Here is an 18556-nt window from a genome sequence, read left to right as displayed (position 1 = left end):
TCTTATGAAAAGTTCATGATTGGCAGGCCAAATGATCAGATTTAATTTCATATTTCTGTAATTGATGAATTAACATCTTATCCTATGTGTATAAACCAAATATATATATATATTTTTTCTTTTTTAGGAAAGTGTTCTACGTAAAAATCCTGATATTGTCATAGCAACCCCAGGAAGGTTAATAGATCATCTTAAAAATACATCATCCTTTAGTCTCGACAGTATTGAAATCTTGGTTTTGGATGAAGCAGACAGGTAATATATATACAAAGAAGATAATCGCTGTTACTTATTTAAAATATTTTTTCCCAGCTCTTTTAGAAAACTTAAATATCTCGATGGAATGAAATGAAATTTTCGTTTTAACTTTCCACGGTTATGCCCTTCAGGCTAAAGTAGACGGATGATTAATGAAAGTGAATGATAGTGTAATTAAATATTTTTGTGCTTTCCTACCGGGAATCAAACCCAGTACCATGTGCACCAGAAGGGCACGCGCTTTCCACTGGATTGGCTGAGAGAGCTTAAATGTCGTGATCTATAAATTGTTTATAAATTGCTCAGGCTTGCGAAAATTGTTTTAAATAAATCCGAATAATGTAATAGATCGGATATAAAATCTAGAGAAAATGGTGGAGTGATTGTATCATAATGAGTGTAGCTGAACCCTTATAAATATGTAAAGACCGAATAAAGAAATTTAAATATATGCAACAAGAACGAATAGTATAATTTCAAAGCGTTGTGAATAACAACTCAACTCCTTTTCTTTTTTTTAAATTCTTATTTGTCTATTTATTTGTACAAAATAGAAATGGGTCATAAATGCATTGTCCTGGCAAGTTACATTTCTTAAAATTTTAGTGACAACTGAATGAAATGTAAAAACAATAGTAAAGATGGTGCATAGTTGTTACTGATTATTTATATTTTAGCGGTTGCTCCTTGTAGGCTGATGGAGAATGAAGGGTCTGGGACCATGCGCACTATATAGAAACTGTACTGATCGCTTAGTTACTCTGATTTAATGCCTTCGATATACATGTAGATTATTTTCTTTCATATTCTTTACTCTGCGTATGTATTTAGGTACACCATCATTCTGAGTTCAATCTTATAACCTGAGTGAATCTTTAACTCTGAAATAATTAAATGTAGAATTTAAAATTGATAAATAAATAAAATAATAGTACTTTATTCGACATCATTACTAAGTTTTTGTTCATCTTTTCCCCAAAGGATGTTGGACGAATACTTTGCAGAACAAATGAAGGAAATTATCCGACAATGTAGTCGAACCCGGCAAACACTTCTGTTTTCTGCTACTATGACTGAAGAAGTAAACGATCTGGCTGCAGTTTCGTTGAAGAAACCTGTTAAAATATTTGTTGACAGTAATCAGGATGTTGCATTTAATCTTCGGCAGGAATTTATAAGGTAAGTTGCCTTAAAGCAAGTTTTCTTTTCTTATAAATTGTGTGGTGTGCTTCATATCTAACGAAGAATTGTGTGCGTGCTAAGTGTCTGCAGAAGTTATCCAGATGCGGAAAGGCAAGTTATGCACTGGTCCTGAAAACTTACGGAGAATATTGCAGATTCATTCGAAATATTTCATAGAAACGTCCCGCAACTTAAACTTTTGCCTAATAGTTTTGACAGTTTGTTCTTTAGATTAAAGCTGCACAAAGTAAGAGCTATGGAAGTAAAGCAAATATGTATAATACAAGGATGAGTCATAAGTTTTGTAGTATTAGTGTACGTTCATTGTTTGTTGCGTGTGTAACACGTGACAAGTAATTCAAGCCATTGAAGGTGCTCTCTAGCACGAAAATAAATAGTGATAAATTGAACCCTGAAAGAATATGTACTGCTTCGTTTCGTATATTATTCGACACTCGCAAAGATGAAGGTGCAACAGATTCTAATTAAGGAACTTAGTCTTTATGATTTCGAACTCCATAACGCTGCGAAAGCTAACCGAAACATTAATTATGAGAATGGTGAAGAAGTTGATCAGTACGAGAAATTTCGCTCAGGTTGCAAGAATCTCCCCTATGAGACAAGGACAGGTAAAGAGATTCTGAGGTTATGCGCCAGAACATAGAGGCAAATGCAGTGTTTTGCACTCGGAGGTTGTCAGGTGAGCTCACAAGTAAACCTTACGTTTGGGTGAATCGAGTTGCTGACTGAGACACATATGAGAAAGTAGTACTAAATGTGGTCAGTATTTCAGTGAAGTTTTAGGTGCGAAGCTCCAGGGGTTTAGGAGATACAGCTACCAGAACATCACATGGAAGTACAGAATAGTCTTCATACAGTTGGAGGTAAAAGCTCTGTAAGACCTCTTGTAACGACAAAAGGTGAATAACAAATATATGAGTACATATTAGGATTAGGGGGAAGTCATATAGTAAGGGTATACCTGACGGCGGCCATCTTGAAATCCGCCATTTTGAATTAAGGTTAAGTTTTTAAAATAGGAATAGGGTCATGTGATACATGATTTAAGGCGCAAATTTAATCAGCAGAACAATGGTGACGTTAATTTTGATTTACGCGCAATTGGTAAAAAGTTACAGGGAAATTAAATATTATTGCAGTATATGTATTAGCCCTTTACCCCACCTTGTAAATTTTGTGTCAATGATAATAATTAAATAAAAAGCAGGTGGATAAATATTAGGTCTATGGTAAGAGTTGCCATGATGGCGGCCATGTTCAAATCCGCCATTTTGAATCAGATAAAAGTTTTAAACAAAACGCATAACAGTGACACCTTATTAATAGCAAATTTTACCATAGCTCCAACGGTATAACCATTTTTGCTTTATCATTAACCAGCATTTGTTATCGCATAAACAAGTTGCTAATTTAAGGAAAAACGACCAAAGTGGAATTGAGTCATAATTGAACTTGGGTCTTTCTTCCAGAAAGTCCTCAATTAGTACAATCAGTATGTAGTTCAGAAAAGAGTGCATGACTTGCACAAATGCTCTGCTCACAGTAAGCACACCTGACAAAGGCAATCGAGTTACACTTGGCACATTTGTCGTTAACAATTTCGTCAAAGCAGTAGTCGTAAGGAGCGATCCATTTAATTTTGTGCTGGTTAATGATAAAGCAAAAATGGTTATACCGTTGGAGTTATGGTAAAAATTTGCTATTAATAAGGTGTCACTGTTATGCGTTTTGTTTAAAACTTTTGTCTGATTCAAAATGGCGGATTTGAATATGGTCGCCATCAAGGCAACTCTTACCATACACCTAATATTTATTCACCTGCTTTTTATTTAATTATTATCATTAACACAAAGTTTACAAGGTGGGGTAAAGGACTAATACATATGCTGCAATAATATTTAATTTCCCTGTAACTTTTTACCAATTGCGCGTAAATCAAAATTAACGTCACCATTGTTCTTCTGATTGAATTTGCGCCTTAAATCATGTATCACATGACCCTATTCCTATTTTAAAAACTTAACCTTAATTCAAAATGGCGGATTTCAAGATGGCCGCCGTCAGGTATATTCTTACTATATGACTTCTCCCTAGTCCTAATATGTACCCATATATTTGTTATTCACCTTTTGTCGTTACAAGAGGTCTTACAGAGCTTTTACCTCCAACTGTATGAAGACTATTCTGTACTTCCATGTGATGTTCTGGTAGCTGTATCTCCTAAACCCCTGGAGCTTCGCACCTAAAACTTCACTGAAATACTGACCACATTTAGTACTACTTTCTCATATGTGTCTCAGTCAGCAACTCGATTCACCCAAACGTAAGGTTTACTTGTCAGTATCTCATACTCTAGTGTGGTTCGTCATCTTTACGATTTCAGTAGAAGCACGCGGAGCTTCCGAATTTTACCTCATGAATTGATCCCAGTACAACCCCAGAGACTGAATATATGCAAGGAAATTCTACAGAAACCACTTGGTCTCCGTTTTGTGAAGAGAATAATTTCGTACTGCAAAAAGTTGATATTATTCTGAAATCGTAATCGTAATCGTTTAATCACTGCATAATCAGTGATTAAACAAGAGCCAGGTGCCGAAATCTGTTGCCAAATATGCGTTTCGAATACATAGTGATGCTCTACGTCTAGTAAATTATGAGAGGATAGTTTACTACGGTTTCGTTGCGATCGGTCGAACTATCAATGCAAACAGTTGGAGTGGATATATATCATTCTGTGTCAAAAATGTTCTGCGAGCCCTTCTGTAGCAAGAAACACAAAAGCAGACAATGACCCGGAATAGAACTTGAGGAGATTGATAATTGCTACAACCAGTATTTAGTCCAGACCTCGAACACTTGGATTATTGTTTGTTTTGATCTATAACTTTACTCTTGCATACACGGTGCTTCAACAACTACGAGGAGGTAAAAGCTGTAGTGCAAGAGTTCTTCCTCTCGAAGGACAAGACCTGATATCGAAGAATAGGCCGAAAAATAAGTTGAAATGGTGCAACGATGGCTTCTACTTGTCCGTTTCTTAGTAAGTAACTTCACACATAAAACAAATGATCGAAATATTATTTGCTTTTTTTTTTTTTTAACTCATCCATGTATTTTATTGAACTACATTAGTACATCTGCTTTGCCTTTAAACGTGGACATAAGAACTCTGTAATTTTCTTTTCTTCTTTACGTTAATTTTTATAGTGTGAGCTGGGACGGAAAGTATTTCGTAAATTTTATAAAGACAGTATCGGAACTCGAAAAGAAGAAAGAGATCGACAATTTTAGTTATAGATTTGCCAAACAACTATATAAATAATGGAACATAAAAATAACGTATTGATTACTGTTGGATCTGTAGTATCTCATTTAGAGTACTAATTTAATTAAAGATGATTCACGACTCGTGTTAATCCTTGGTTGTTTCAAGTTTAGCATTTATGCTAGACATGAGTACTTATTTGTTGGAAGCAATAAGCTTCTTGGTTATATGAGTAATTCTGTTACGTCTTGATGTTGGTTGTCCTCGATCGAGGAATATTATTGTTAATTTCGAATATGTACATTTTTAAAAGTCGAAATTATTTCCATTAAACAATTACGAGCCTGATCGGTGCATCCAGTTCTACCAAATGGAAAATCTTTACTTAAACGTAATTACAATAGTAGTATTACTTAAAGTAATGAGTTTTCATTATAACGTAAATTGCTTGAAGAGCAGTCATCAATAAATTCAAAATATACTAATTTCGATCTCCATAAAATACTTTTCCTTACCTAAATCTTGATAATACTGTCAGCGAAAATTCTACGTTTAATATGATTTTTTAAAACATGTACATTTTGAGTTTATCAATTAGTTATTCTTCATCTGAATAATTTTGGTCTTTATGTATTAAAGTAGGGGAAATAAATGTGTAGTGACATATAATAAATCTTTGTAAATCGTGATTTATCAGAATCCACACTATTGATAATATATATTTTACAATTTCAGAATTCGATCTCATAGAGAAGGTGACAGAGAAGCCATTTTGGCTGCATTGATTTGCCGAACGTTTCGCGATCATACCATGGTATTTGTGCAAACAAAGAAGCAGGCACATACAGTTCACATACAGCTTGGGTTACTCGGTGTGAAGGTAATGTAAAAATATGCAATATTGTGTTTATTTTAAATGTTACTTCTATATCTTTTTTAATGTAAGCAAAGAGTATAGTGATACTGTAGGCTCTGTCTTGTTGAGTTACCAAGACAAAATAAGAGGGACACAAAGCAAGAAATTTAAGTTTGTATGTAAACAATGGAAGTAATAAAAGTGTTTCACTTCAGACACAAAAACCACATTAGAAAGGCAAATGCTGAAGTGTGTCTGGATTGACTTGGCCCTTCACCAATTCTCTATTAATAATGTATGATGTATCTGCGAAATATGCATAATATTTACTGTGTTTATTTTACCACGGTTCTAGTTTGTTGTAGCTACAATCGTTTTGATTGCTCCGTCGCTTCGAAGTTAACAGTAACATTTTGAAACGTATATATAGAGAGGGAGAAAGAGTCAAGATGGCCAATACTAAGCATCTAACGTAATTGATTTCGAATTAATAGCTGTTTGTTAGGTGATGCATTTGATTCCTGATGTCATATATATATATATATATATATACACGAGTTTGCGAAAAATTGATTATACATGTCCCTATGCCATATTGTTAATTGTAAAATACAACCAAGTGCCCAATGATGTAAATTTACAGCTTAAGGAAGGTGTTATGAGCCTCTTGTATCCGCCTCTGTATATAAATAATCTTTAAAGAAACTCGGAATTCTATTTGTTTATCCATTAATATTCGAAGTATTCAGTAATAGTTACCGAAAAAATTTAACACAGTACTAAGGCCAACTTTAGATTTTTTCACCGGTATCATTGATGTATGTTTCGTAATTTTAATAAAGCCACGCAAAAATACAAGAGGATACATTTGTAGTTTTTAACACCAAATGCAAAGGACGTTGTTCCACCTATAGGTAACTAAGAGCACTATTTGTTCTTTCTGATACTTAGATGAAGACAGCAGAACGCTAAAAGTTGAAATTATAAGCATCAACTAATAGAAATTGAACATTTGGTAAGCTGTTTGTATATATACTGATAAGTGCTATAAGATACATAATTCAAATAGAACGTTTCTACCTTGTATCTCAAATTAGGTGAATCATTTCGACAGTTTCTGTGTGTTTATCACTTTTTTTTCAGTAGCATCTTAAATTGTGGAACTATCGTAGAAAAAATAGAAAATCTTAATCTTCGGATATGTTTTTCTTTTATGGAAACCCATGTGTTGTGCTTTAGTAAGTTTAAGTTCATAATCCTTGCTACGAGTGATAGTGTTCGTCTATGTAACTGCTGTATGCTGTTGCAAAGAAAGCAGCGTTACTGGATGAATATCTTCCTGTGGAAGTTTCTCTTGATTCTTGTTCAGATATTCAGATGACTCAAAATTATATACTTAGTTATCTCTTCGCAAAGTAACCAAAGAGCTGTGGAAGGAATTTCCCAGTCGTTGTTCTCCGTTTGGGAATCATCATCAACATTTAGAATATAGTTGAGTTACTTACATTTTCATTGTTGATTTACAACTTATATAATACTGGATCAACTTATATAATACTAAATATACGAGGATAAATCAAAAGTAAATACGATTTCGTGTTTTACCAGAAATAATAAAGACTGGATATGTCTGATGTCATCACTTGTATACTTGTAGTAATGTGCAGTTAGGACTATGCCTCACTGTCGTACTCAGTCGAGTGTCGCATAGCAAACAGGCCACACGTTTGGACTCAAGTATGATATTCAGTGCGAATGCACTATTCAGGAACAGCACACCGTAGACCCACAGGGAAAGCTGTAAATACCGGAAGTTATTGTGTGATCCTGCAAAACAAACTGAAATCTGCAATTCATCAAGAGCGACGAAGACTGCTGTCTAAGTGGGCGCTTGTACTCCACGATGTCAGGCTTTGTACAGGAATGGCAACAGTAGACGCTTTGAGTTGCATCCCCATTCTCCATACAACCCTGACCTGGTACCATCGGATTACCAAATCTTCTGTTTAAAGGAGGTGTTGCGTGATCGTCGTTTCAGGTCAGTTGACGAGGTCCAGCAGGCAATGCTGACGTGGCTTCGTGAGAAACCAAAAATAATCTTCGCGGACGAGATACAGAAGCTAATTACACGATACTAAAAGAGCATTACCGTACAGGGAGCATATGTAGAAAACGGATATATGTAGTTTTTCTCCCTGTGTGGAAATAAAGATATTAAGTGAAAATTGTCTTCACTTTTTTTATTTACCCTCGTACATTGATCTTGCGTAGTATTTAAGTTGTTCACATAGAAACAATATATATGGGTTTTAAGTAGCGAATGAAAATGTAAAAAATAAGCAAATTTTAAAAATTGGGCAAATGTTGAAAAAGAGTCTTCATGTAGATCGTCCCATTTTCGTATTACTTTTTTTTTCTTTCTTTTAACTCATCGTAACGTATAATATACTGAATATCATTTCTAAAAATTCAGTATAAGAAGCTTCTGATTACTAATTAGAATGAGCAAACTTCACATCATTACTAACTGTGACTGACTTTATACATAGTTTTCTCTTAGGATATAAAATTTGTAATCTGTACCCTGTTTGTTTTTATTATTTTAATTGTGTAAAAATATTCTTTCAGGTTGGCGAGCTGCATGGTAATTTAACACAACCTCAACGTTTGGAAGCATTAAAAAAATTCAAAGATGAAGAATTGGATGTGCTTGTAGCGACAGATGTTGCTGCAAGAGGTCTGGATATTAGAGGTGTCAAAACCGTAAGTAGAAGTATTAATCTCGTGTAAAAAGATTTGTGGTTAGCTTATAGAATAAAATTTCTTAGCAAGCAATATAGTAAACAATGTTTTCCTTTTGTAAATCTATAATATTATTTTCTGTCTTGCTGTGTCCAGGAACTTCTCATTACTTTTACATTCGGCCCAACTAATTTTCTCCATTCTTCTACTTATCTCTGTTTAAAAATCTCTGATCGTGTTTTTAGTTACTCTGAATACAGTACTATGTTTCATACTAATAATTACAGCAATCCAAAAGCACAATAAGCATAACATGTTAGATATATGGTTGTTACCCTGATTATGTTTTTGTTTGGCTAAGGGTCGAAGTAAGACTAATTTTAAAAGAATAATGTTTAAAAAATAAAGCATATGATGTAAAAGAAAATGTAATTCTGAAAACATAAAGCATAGAATCATAATATGTGAAATAAAGCATAATTATGTGAAAAATTAATTATCTGTTGTACCCAATATATATATATATATATATATATATATATATATATATATATATATATATATATATATATATATATATATAAAATTTTATTTCCAACTACAATTTTCTTAATGCTTTATACTGAAGTTTTTAAGAATTTTAAAATATTAGAAGCCTGTGACGAACAGGATAATTAAAATTACATTACGGTGTGTAAAGTTGAATGCTTTCATAGTCAGTACCCACTTCGAATTGGAGCAGTTTATCTTCCAGTTCAATAAATAAGAAAAGCTTTTCTACGTTCAATTAGATTTTGAATTCTGAAAGATCGTGTCTAATAAATAAATAAATAAATAAAAAAAAAAAGGCTCACTTAAGCCTTGCAATTAATCCACAGGTTCAGGGGTATAGATGAAGAGACACAGTGACATAGGTGACTAGATTGTCATTCTTGAGCATTGCTGTTCATTATCGCAGTGTGTATTTATATAGCTGTATACTATCTTACGAGTACAGATTTACTTTACTGTTAAAATAATTCAATTTATAATATTGATAAACAGCATTAGATTTTTGTTTATTGCTATGAAAATAATTGTAAGTATAAAATATTAGTAAATAGACAACATATAAAATATTTAGAATATTTGCGTTAAAACAAATTTAAAATAAAAATTGCAAAAAGATAAGACATTATATATATATATGAGCATAACGTAGCTTGCTGTAATAATATTGATATTAGTTTATAATAGAGTTATTTGATCAAATAAATATTGTGAATGTCAGTAAAAGTATTATATGGATGGTGTCATTATGTTTATACTGTAGTTTAACTTGAAATAACGTTCAGCACGTTTTCGTGAGCTTCGTTTCTGTCTCTTTGCGTATGTCCCGTATTTTGCATAAGTAAAAGCTATATTAGTGTGAATGCCGAATAAAATATTCTGACATCATGTAATTTTAGAACATGGAAATACATTATTCAGATTTTTTCCGTTGTTTTTAAGGTCATTAATTTTGTAACACCTCCCACATTGGAACATTACATTCATCGAGTTGGTCGAACTGCTAGAGCTGGACGTTCTGGTGTTTCTGTATCTTTGGTGGGAGATTCTGATAAGTGGATAGTACAAGAAGTGATGAAACGGGCAAGGAATCCAATTAAGAGAAGAATTGTTCCACCAGGTAATGTTTGTGTATAGTGCCTTAGTTTACCAATTGTAAGGTTTTGCGACACTATGAATTTTAAAGATATAGATAAAATGGGACATACGTAATTTAAGATGATGGATGGAACTATCTTTAAATATATTTTCAAAAATTACTTCATATTAGTATCAAGTATAGACATTTTAATATTATGGACTAGAGATGCAAGGGCTCGGAAAAAAACCGGCTTTTTTGGAAAAAAACTCGGTTTTTTCTGCTTTGCTTTTTTGCTTGGGAAATTTTGGGCTTTTTTCAAAATTCTGCTTTAAATCGATAAAGCAGACTTTGTTTCGCTTCTCTATAACACAGAAAGTCATTTAATTAGTGGTTGATGCCGATAATAATATAAAACCTCGAAAGTAAACCATGAATTTCGAAAAGATATTTTAAACAATTTTACTTCAACATTTTTACATTATGAATTCCAAAGGATTAACCAATGTATATAATAAACACATTTTAACCTCCTATATACAAAAGTAAGCAGAGTTGGCAAGAACCTTGGTTGTTTCTGAAAATGCCAAAAACCCGTTTTGGGGGGACAGTTTAAACCAGGCTTTTTTGGGGTTTAAACCAGATTTTTTGATTTAGATATTTTGCTTTATGTATTTGTATTACATATTCACAGAAATAAGTTTGTTCCGCCTTGGTGCTATTATTCAACAACGTGGTTATGCTGGAAGAGGTCCCATAAGCTTAAAGAAGTCCGGTCAGTAAATTTCTTAAATTGAGAAACTCCCGCCCTAGCCATCGGGAAAATCCCCTCATTCTTTTAAATGTAAAACAATAACGGGAAAATCCTGTAAAATTTAATTTCCATGTAAAATTTAAAGGTCAACGTATTATAATCAGTACGCTAAAACTGAGTGACACACAATCATAGTCAACGTCTTGCGAATAAAATCATAAAAATAAACACACTGCTGAACAAGACTGCACTTATTTAATATAAAAACACATTTACACCTGACGTTTCGATCTTCTATCCAAGACCTCATCAGACGTGAGTGTACGTCTGATGAGGATCTTGGATAGAAGATCGAAACGTCACGTGTAAATGTGTTTTTATATTAAATAAGTGCAGTCTTGTTCAGCAGTGTGTTTATTTTTCTAAAACTGAGGTATTAAATTACAAATTTAGTATGTAGGTATCATTGAAAGTCCAATCCAAGCTAATGTTGGAAGCTAAGTAGGCAATCGATAAATTTTACCAATTTTAATCAATATATTTAAGCAACCTTCGCTTCTTTATAAAACAACAGACATGCAGAAATATATAATTTGGTTTCGTTTTGTATGTTTAGGCTTAACATCCTTACGTAATACCGAGGTTATCAAGGTTACGAGGTATTACGTAATACCGGTTACGTAATACCGAGGAAAGCGTAATACCGACTTTCGCTTTAAGTGACATCCGAAAGAGTACTTGGTTTACACATGAAAGAAGGGTTGTGGTTCGACCGAGAATTGAACATGGGACACCTTGATTAAAAGGTGAAAAGGAAATAAGACTAATGCAGATGGTTTGACATGTGAAACGTCACTATGAAGTTCACACGATTCGCATTTTTGTTCTTTTAATTTTTTTTAGTTTAAACCAGTTATTTAAAAAAAAAACATTTTTTTTAGTTTAAACCAGTTATTTTTTTAAAAAAAACAGCTGGTGTAAACGAGCCAACCCTAAGAGTAAAAACTTCTTTCAAAAAATACACAAATAACTAGCAAAATTGTACGTAGTATTTTTACTTCAAAATATTCCATACCCTCTTTTTGAAACAAAATAAAATTAAAATAAAACATAAGAGAAATACTTAGATTTGTATGATACAATTAAAGGCTGCACATGGTTCTGTATATTCTTGAAATTCTACAGTCAAGTTTTTTATAACCACCATCAAGGGCGCCCATCAGGGGGGTTAAGGGGGCGCTTGATCCCCTCTGGAGGAAAATGTACTTCAGAATATTGAAAATCCAATAGGATTTTTACATTAGTTACAGCAAAATTTGAAACTATTTTTGAAACGTCGCTTATACTTCCCCTCCTTGGAAACCACATGGGCGCCCTTGACCACCATCACGGTTTACCCAGTCCTCAAGTTTTCTGAATTTTTAACAAGAGGGATTCAACATATCATTACGGAAAAAAAAAAAGACTACGGAATATATTTAAGTTAAGCTAAATACAACTGCACAACAAACGTGACTGAGTGGTTGGCTTTTGCGCTTCTATCGGGAAGTCCGGGATTCAACCCAGCATTCGACCATTCTGACAAAGCCTTCCTTCATTCCATCTGAGAATGTAGAAATAGTGCAAGTACTGGCCGACTAGGAGTGTAGGAGTTGGCCGACTTCCTTTCTTATTGTTTTTAAATCGTTATTATTACTAATTACCAGCAGTGACGGTTTTGCGAAGGTTAGAGGATCGGTCTTTCGGACTGAAGCCTGTTCTCCAAAGTTGCGGAATGTCTAAAACGAACGAAATATCTATTAGTTATGCCTTTACTCATAAACTTTAAGCTCCCGTCAAATAAAAATTACGAATATTTAGAAAAACTAAACATTAGTAGTAAGAAAACCCCTCCCAAAACACTTTTTTAAATTCGCCACTGATTCTCAGTATAAAATGATCTTCAAGGTTGTATCCGGAAGATTATTGCTAAACATATAAACGAAACGAAATATTAGTTATGCCTGTACTCATAAACTTCAAGCACCTCCCAAATAAAATTAAGACTTTTTAGAAAACGAAACAATCAGAGAAACCCCTCCCAAAGTACTTTTCTAAATCCGCTATTGATTATTTGTATAAATTGGTATTCAAGGTTGTATCTGGAAAATTATTGCTAAATCATTGCACAACTACAGTATAACAGAAATGTGGAAATACGGTTTGACGGACATATTGAAAAACGTATGCTTTGACGGATATATAGAAAAACGTAAGTTAACTTTCGTGCTAGAAGCTGGAGTACTAAGCTCTTAGAAATGAAACACGGATGACAAACTAAAATGATCTAGAGAAGGAAAAAAATGTCGATAACTCAAAAGTTAAAATAAAGTTAAATAACCTGTAAAACTGCCCTCAAATACTACATTCTTCATGTTAGCTTTAATTCGTAAAATATGTGCTCCATCCATCTTGATGGTGAATTACAGAGCTAAATATGGCATTCAGGTCGTGGAAATCTTATCTAACTATAGAATATACTATAAGAAAGCTATTTGGATAGAAAAATCATGAAAATGAAAAAAGCCAAAATTTCCAAAATTCTCGGTTTTTTTCCAAAAAAGCCGGCTTTTTATGTGAAAAAAACCATCGATTCAAAAAAGCCGGCTTTTTTGCATCTCTATTATGGACACAATAGGAGACATTTATCCGTACACTGCTTTTGTAAAATAAAATATAAAAGGCCACTCGGTTTCAAAAATAACCGTAGTTTTTTCTTCTTGTTGTAATCTACTGGAGGTTTGTTTGCAAGTGTAAGTAAATGATCTCTGAAACAAAGAAGTTTTTTTTTTCTTTTTCTTTTTTTTTTTTCGTTTTTCTATGCTAATAGCTTTACGCTTAAGTTGAAACATGTATAAAGCATTTTTCTCGCTCTATAGTTAATATATCATTGATTTTTCCCGAAACTATTTTGTTAGTTCTTCCTTTTAAAAAAGCTAGCTAACTTACTTGTGCATTTCCATTTCTTTCAAGCGAAATAATTCGTAGTTGCCAAATTCCTTTTCCTCTCATGTGTGACAGAAATAGACAAAAAGACGTATCTCAGCAGACATTTCATAATAGGACTTTCCAACAAACCTTTAACAAACTTGTTAAATTGTACCAGCTTATCATAAAATCAGTATCGCTGTTCAGAGAACTCTGGAGACGTAACCAATCGATAGAATGCAACCAAACTTGTGGGAGTATATTTGGGAACATGCAGAAACGATTGATGTAGAAAATAAAATTAGTTGAAATTTTCGCCACCAGAGGTAATTGTGGCGCTGTACAACGCCAAGTAAGTGCAGCGTGGATGAAAAACAACACTCGTGATGCTAAATGGTAAGAAAGACTCTAAGTACCTCTCCAGGTGCATACTCACGCCTGCATGTGTTTCAGTGATACGGGTTTGAGCACCACTATGTGCCAGAAGTGAATTGATGGTGATTCGATGTTTGCTTCTTTTTTCTTTCCACATTCTTTGCCTTGTGATCAAGGAGTCCCGGGTTCGATTTCCGGTGAAGACACACGTGAGTCGGATCCGATGTTAACCTTTAGGTCCCGTCCTTAGAACATCATCATCTCATACGGTACTAGTCAATATGGGGTTTCCTTGCCCAGGGATCTTCACGTCAAAAACCTACCTTTGGGCAGAACCCCACACCACCATCATCACCCATAACACGCCCACAATGCCATGCGTCGCACGGGGGACATAATTAAGGCCATTATTTCATTGAATATCAATAATATCATTTGTCTTCCATACCACACTTACTGTGCTTAACACTGAACAGAAAAACAACAGCATCTTGAGGCGAGATTTGATACTAATCTTTTCCTGGAATTTTGGGGGAGAGCCTGCAGTTTATGAGAACAAGGAGGACTAACATTTAACTTCGTTTTTGTAAGATATCCAAGAGTTTTAAAGGGAGGCTTCAGCTCAGAAGCCCCTTCCCCGTAAATCCGCCACTGGCCACGGAGTATTAATAGCATTGGTAAGCAATGCCACGAGACTCACAGGAGAGGTAATTACAAACTTTCTTATTATTTAGAATCACTAGTTATGTTTTTCTTGCACGTTGCCACAGTTACCTGTGGTGGAGAAAATTGGAACTAATTTTATTTTCTACACCAATCGCTTCTGCATGTTCCCAAATATACTCCTGCCAGGTTTGGTTGCATTCTGTCTAGTAGTTACGTCTCCAGAGTTCTCTGAACAGCGATACTTATTTTATAATATTTATTGCAGATAAATTGACATCTATGTTCACTATATAACAAATTACAGGTAATTATTATTATCATTTATAATGTATTTCGTATGCAGAGTACAATTGTTCCATAGTATTTTCTGTTCTAAGCTAAGGTAACACTATTGTTATATTAATAAGCCACAACAATAGAAGATCTTTTATAGAAACGGCAATCGAATATAAATACATCGGTGTCTTAGTGTTTCTATGGAAAGAACTTCACACATCATAGTCATAATTACAATAGCGTAAATGTATTACCAATCAGTGATGTAGGTACATGGTAAACCGTTTCCAAAAATATAGCGTATACCCATCCTTATACTCTCCATTACCCCTCTGATTTTCGTATTGATGATAGAAACGTTTGTATATTATGCATTATATAACTTCGATTTCAGAAATTGTGGAGAAATATCGGTTAAAACTGGAGAACATTGAAAGCGATGTAAAGAGGATCCTTCAAGAGGAATACGAAGAAAGAGTTCTAGCGAAGGCAGAAAATCAGGCGAATCGCGCAGAAAAAATGTTGAAAGGAGATAAAGAAGTTCCACGAACGTGGTTTCAGTCACAGAAACAGAGAAAGGAAGAGAAAGGTAAGCTTTTTGTGCTTTAGTGATAGTCTCTCAGATTATTCTTCAGACACTATTTTTATGCTGTCTGTTATTGCGTGAATATTGTAATGTCGCTTTTTCAGCACCGTTGCATAAATTATCTTTGTGTTAAATCGTGTGTTTAAATTGTGTTTTCTTTCTTTTCCTTTTCTTTCTTTTTTTTAACTTTGGTAAGTTGAAAAATTGTTGGAGTTTCAATATGGCGGACCAGGCTTTTCAAACGTGACAATTTATCCTTTTTGTAGATTATTATTTTTCTTCGCGCGTGAAAAATCATATAATTACTTTCTTAAAAAGTAAAAAAATGTTGTTTTCGCTTGAAAAGTCACAATGTAAACAGATATATTACCGTTGGTATTTTCAGAAAAAAAAAAAAAAAGTGTTTTAAGTGGCAGTATTTAATATATGAAACTTTCGTATCTTATTTTATTCAATTTAAGTGAATAATATTGTTTTGTTGACGAAATATGATGGAGAACATGTTTCTGTAAAGGCTTAACAACTCGTCAAAGTTGATAGAAAGTAAATTGTAATGATGAAGCTACAAATGTAATGTAATTAAATAATTTTATCGCGATAAAGCAAATAAGTTTGTATGTGCGATTCTATAAGTGTATAAATAAGTTCCGAAATAATTAACAAAAAGAGGTTTGTTCAAGATTAAGGCGTACCTTTAAAGAGATGTAGAATGTGTAACTAATAGCCCTAATGTATCAGGGTAGCTAGCTCATGCTTGATCGACTTGTTTCAGGTTCTGTATTTGTACCGTACCCTATGAAGATTTCAATAAATGAATAAATTTTGTAAGCTGGTTATTTACTTATATGTAGAAATTTCATTGTTGCGTATAGGATGGTGATAGTTATGTATTGCTCAGATTTGTATATGTCAAATGAATCTCCGCTGATTTCACGTAGGTAAACCGCAGACGTGTACCGACTTAAAAGTCGATAACAACAATCAACGTAAGATAAATGTATTTGACGTAACGTTACAAGAACGCTGCCCTAGTTTGTTACATATCGGTATAACGTTAACATGAAGACTAAGGACCAGAGAAGGTGGAAGTTAGAGATTAGCGATCGATGACAGGAACGTTTATCGAACCTGATGAAGAAATGTTTCGGGTTGAAAGTGCTAGAAGAAAAAGGAAAATACTTGAACTAGACTGAAGCAAAAGCTAGAGACAAGGTATTAATAAGAAGGAATGATAAAGAATACTAAAAGAAGTGGTCGTAGTGGAAAGTCTAGGAGTAAACAATATAGTTGTTGCGATGGGCAAATATGGTGTATATCAATGGTGAGACTGTGAACAAATTCATTGTTCGATGAAATGAAAATCTAGATGTTAATTGGAAATACTCGACGTGTTCAAAGAAGAAACGTGAGGAAGAAGACAATGATAGCGAAAGTGAAACTAATGACGCAACGAATTCAAAAGTTGTGATAAAATTAAACGTATCGGGACAAAGAGAGGTTGTAACGGTTAATTTGGAGGAAAACTGTGGGAACAGTGGCAACGAATGAAGGAGAGCCAAGATCCAGGAATCCAAGACTTTTTACGAGGGCTATTCCAAAATTTTGAGGAGACGGTCAATTCCTTTAAAGAACAACAAGAGAGCTTGACGAAGAAGGTTGTGAATAATGGGAGATGGATCGATGTAAGATATTTCCTACTAAAGCAAGAAATGAAAGGAGACTGTGAGCAAAGAAAGGTAGAGTTAGCCAAGGAAGTCAAACTATTGGAAGGAAGTATTCGCTAAGATAAAGATAAAAGTTAATGCAACAAGATATTGATACTATGAAACAAGTGGTAGTAGCGGTAACAGAACATACTATATAATTGGAACACTGCTAATTTAAAACACACGAACAAATTCGGAATGTGGAAACGCGTTTAATGATCTGTACTTCAGATTTGAATGGTAAATATAATACTCTCAAAAGTGAAGTAGAGTTGTTGAGTGGTAAGTTGGCAAACAGGGGGAAATCCGATGTTTTTTTAAAATTATTATTTATTTTATTTATTTATTTATTTATTTATTTATTTATTTTAATTACACGATTTGCAGGTGATGGACTTCGTTTTTTCGGAGGATTCAGACTTTATTAACTTACAAGACGCACCCAAACAACTGATCTTGTTGTAAACTAAATGAAAGACTGGATTCTGGGAGTTCCACTGTCGCTAAGGTTGAAGATCTGCTATTCTTGTTATACGCGTTGACTAACCGATGGCTGCTTAATCATTCCGGAAGTGATTACCTCTCCGCTGGTTGCCTATATCCATGAAGGACATTTCGACGTAAAAAGCTGTGTTTCTTTCGTACCCTATTTTTGTTCCAATAGTTCTTTCTAACTTGTTCGCGAGACCTGGTTTGTGCGAAGACGAAATATAGAAACTGAGACACTATTGAAGAATCTTTTCACATTAATGTTAAGTACGCTTCCGAAAACTTACGTGTCAATATTGTGGGAAAATTACTTACTAGCGCCAAATTCTAATACATCTTTTCCATCATAGGTGTGCATACCACATTTATAACATTGTAACAGCTACAGTGCCCACGTTAAGGAAATTATTAATGACCTACATAAACTGTATTTTTGGAGTTTCCCTTGCTCAGCATATGTGGTCATGGATAGAAGATCACAATTTAGCCCCATTTGTGAAGCGTACTGTGAGAAGCATTACATCAAACCATGCTTCATCTCGCCGTACCCACGACACGCCAATAGTTTGATTGAACAACGCCATTCACAGTTGAATTCTCCAAATGAAGTGTAAAGATCATACGACTTGGAAACACTTCTTAAAGAAATACAAGATTTACTAAACAATTCAGTCTGCTCTGCCACGGGAAAATATCCTGCCAAACTGTTTATCTTATATTTGACGGTGAGTTATTTAAACAGTATTATCTTCGGCCAAGCCATATCAGTTCCGACGAAAAGAG

General features: G+C 34.0%; 1 protein-coding gene across 1 annotated transcript in view; it reads left to right on the top strand.

The window, feature by feature from the left end:
• The window catches only part of Rs1 (Dead-box helicase Rs1), a 75459-nt gene that overhangs the window by 17965 nt on the left and 38938 nt on the right, over positions 1 to 18556 (top strand). The window contains exons 6-11 of the mRNA XM_081745373.1: positions 128 to 255; positions 1240 to 1437; positions 5465 to 5609; positions 8214 to 8348; positions 9819 to 9996; positions 15387 to 15581. Coding sequence (XP_081601499.1) covers positions 128 to 255; positions 1240 to 1437; positions 5465 to 5609; positions 8214 to 8348; positions 9819 to 9996; positions 15387 to 15581 — 979 coding nt within the window. The remainder of the gene's footprint in view (positions 1 to 127; positions 256 to 1239; positions 1438 to 5464; positions 5610 to 8213; positions 8349 to 9818; positions 9997 to 15386; positions 15582 to 18556) is intronic.

This window comes from Thermobia domestica, chromosome 2 (genome assembly GCF_964235325.1).
Source record: "Thermobia domestica chromosome 2, izTheDome1.hap1.1, whole genome shotgun sequence".
NCBI classification, from domain to species: Eukaryota; Metazoa; Arthropoda; class Insecta; order Zygentoma; family Lepismatidae; genus Thermobia; species Thermobia domestica.
Note: the sequence above shows the minus strand (reverse complement) of the source record. Positions and strands in the feature narration are given on the sequence as shown.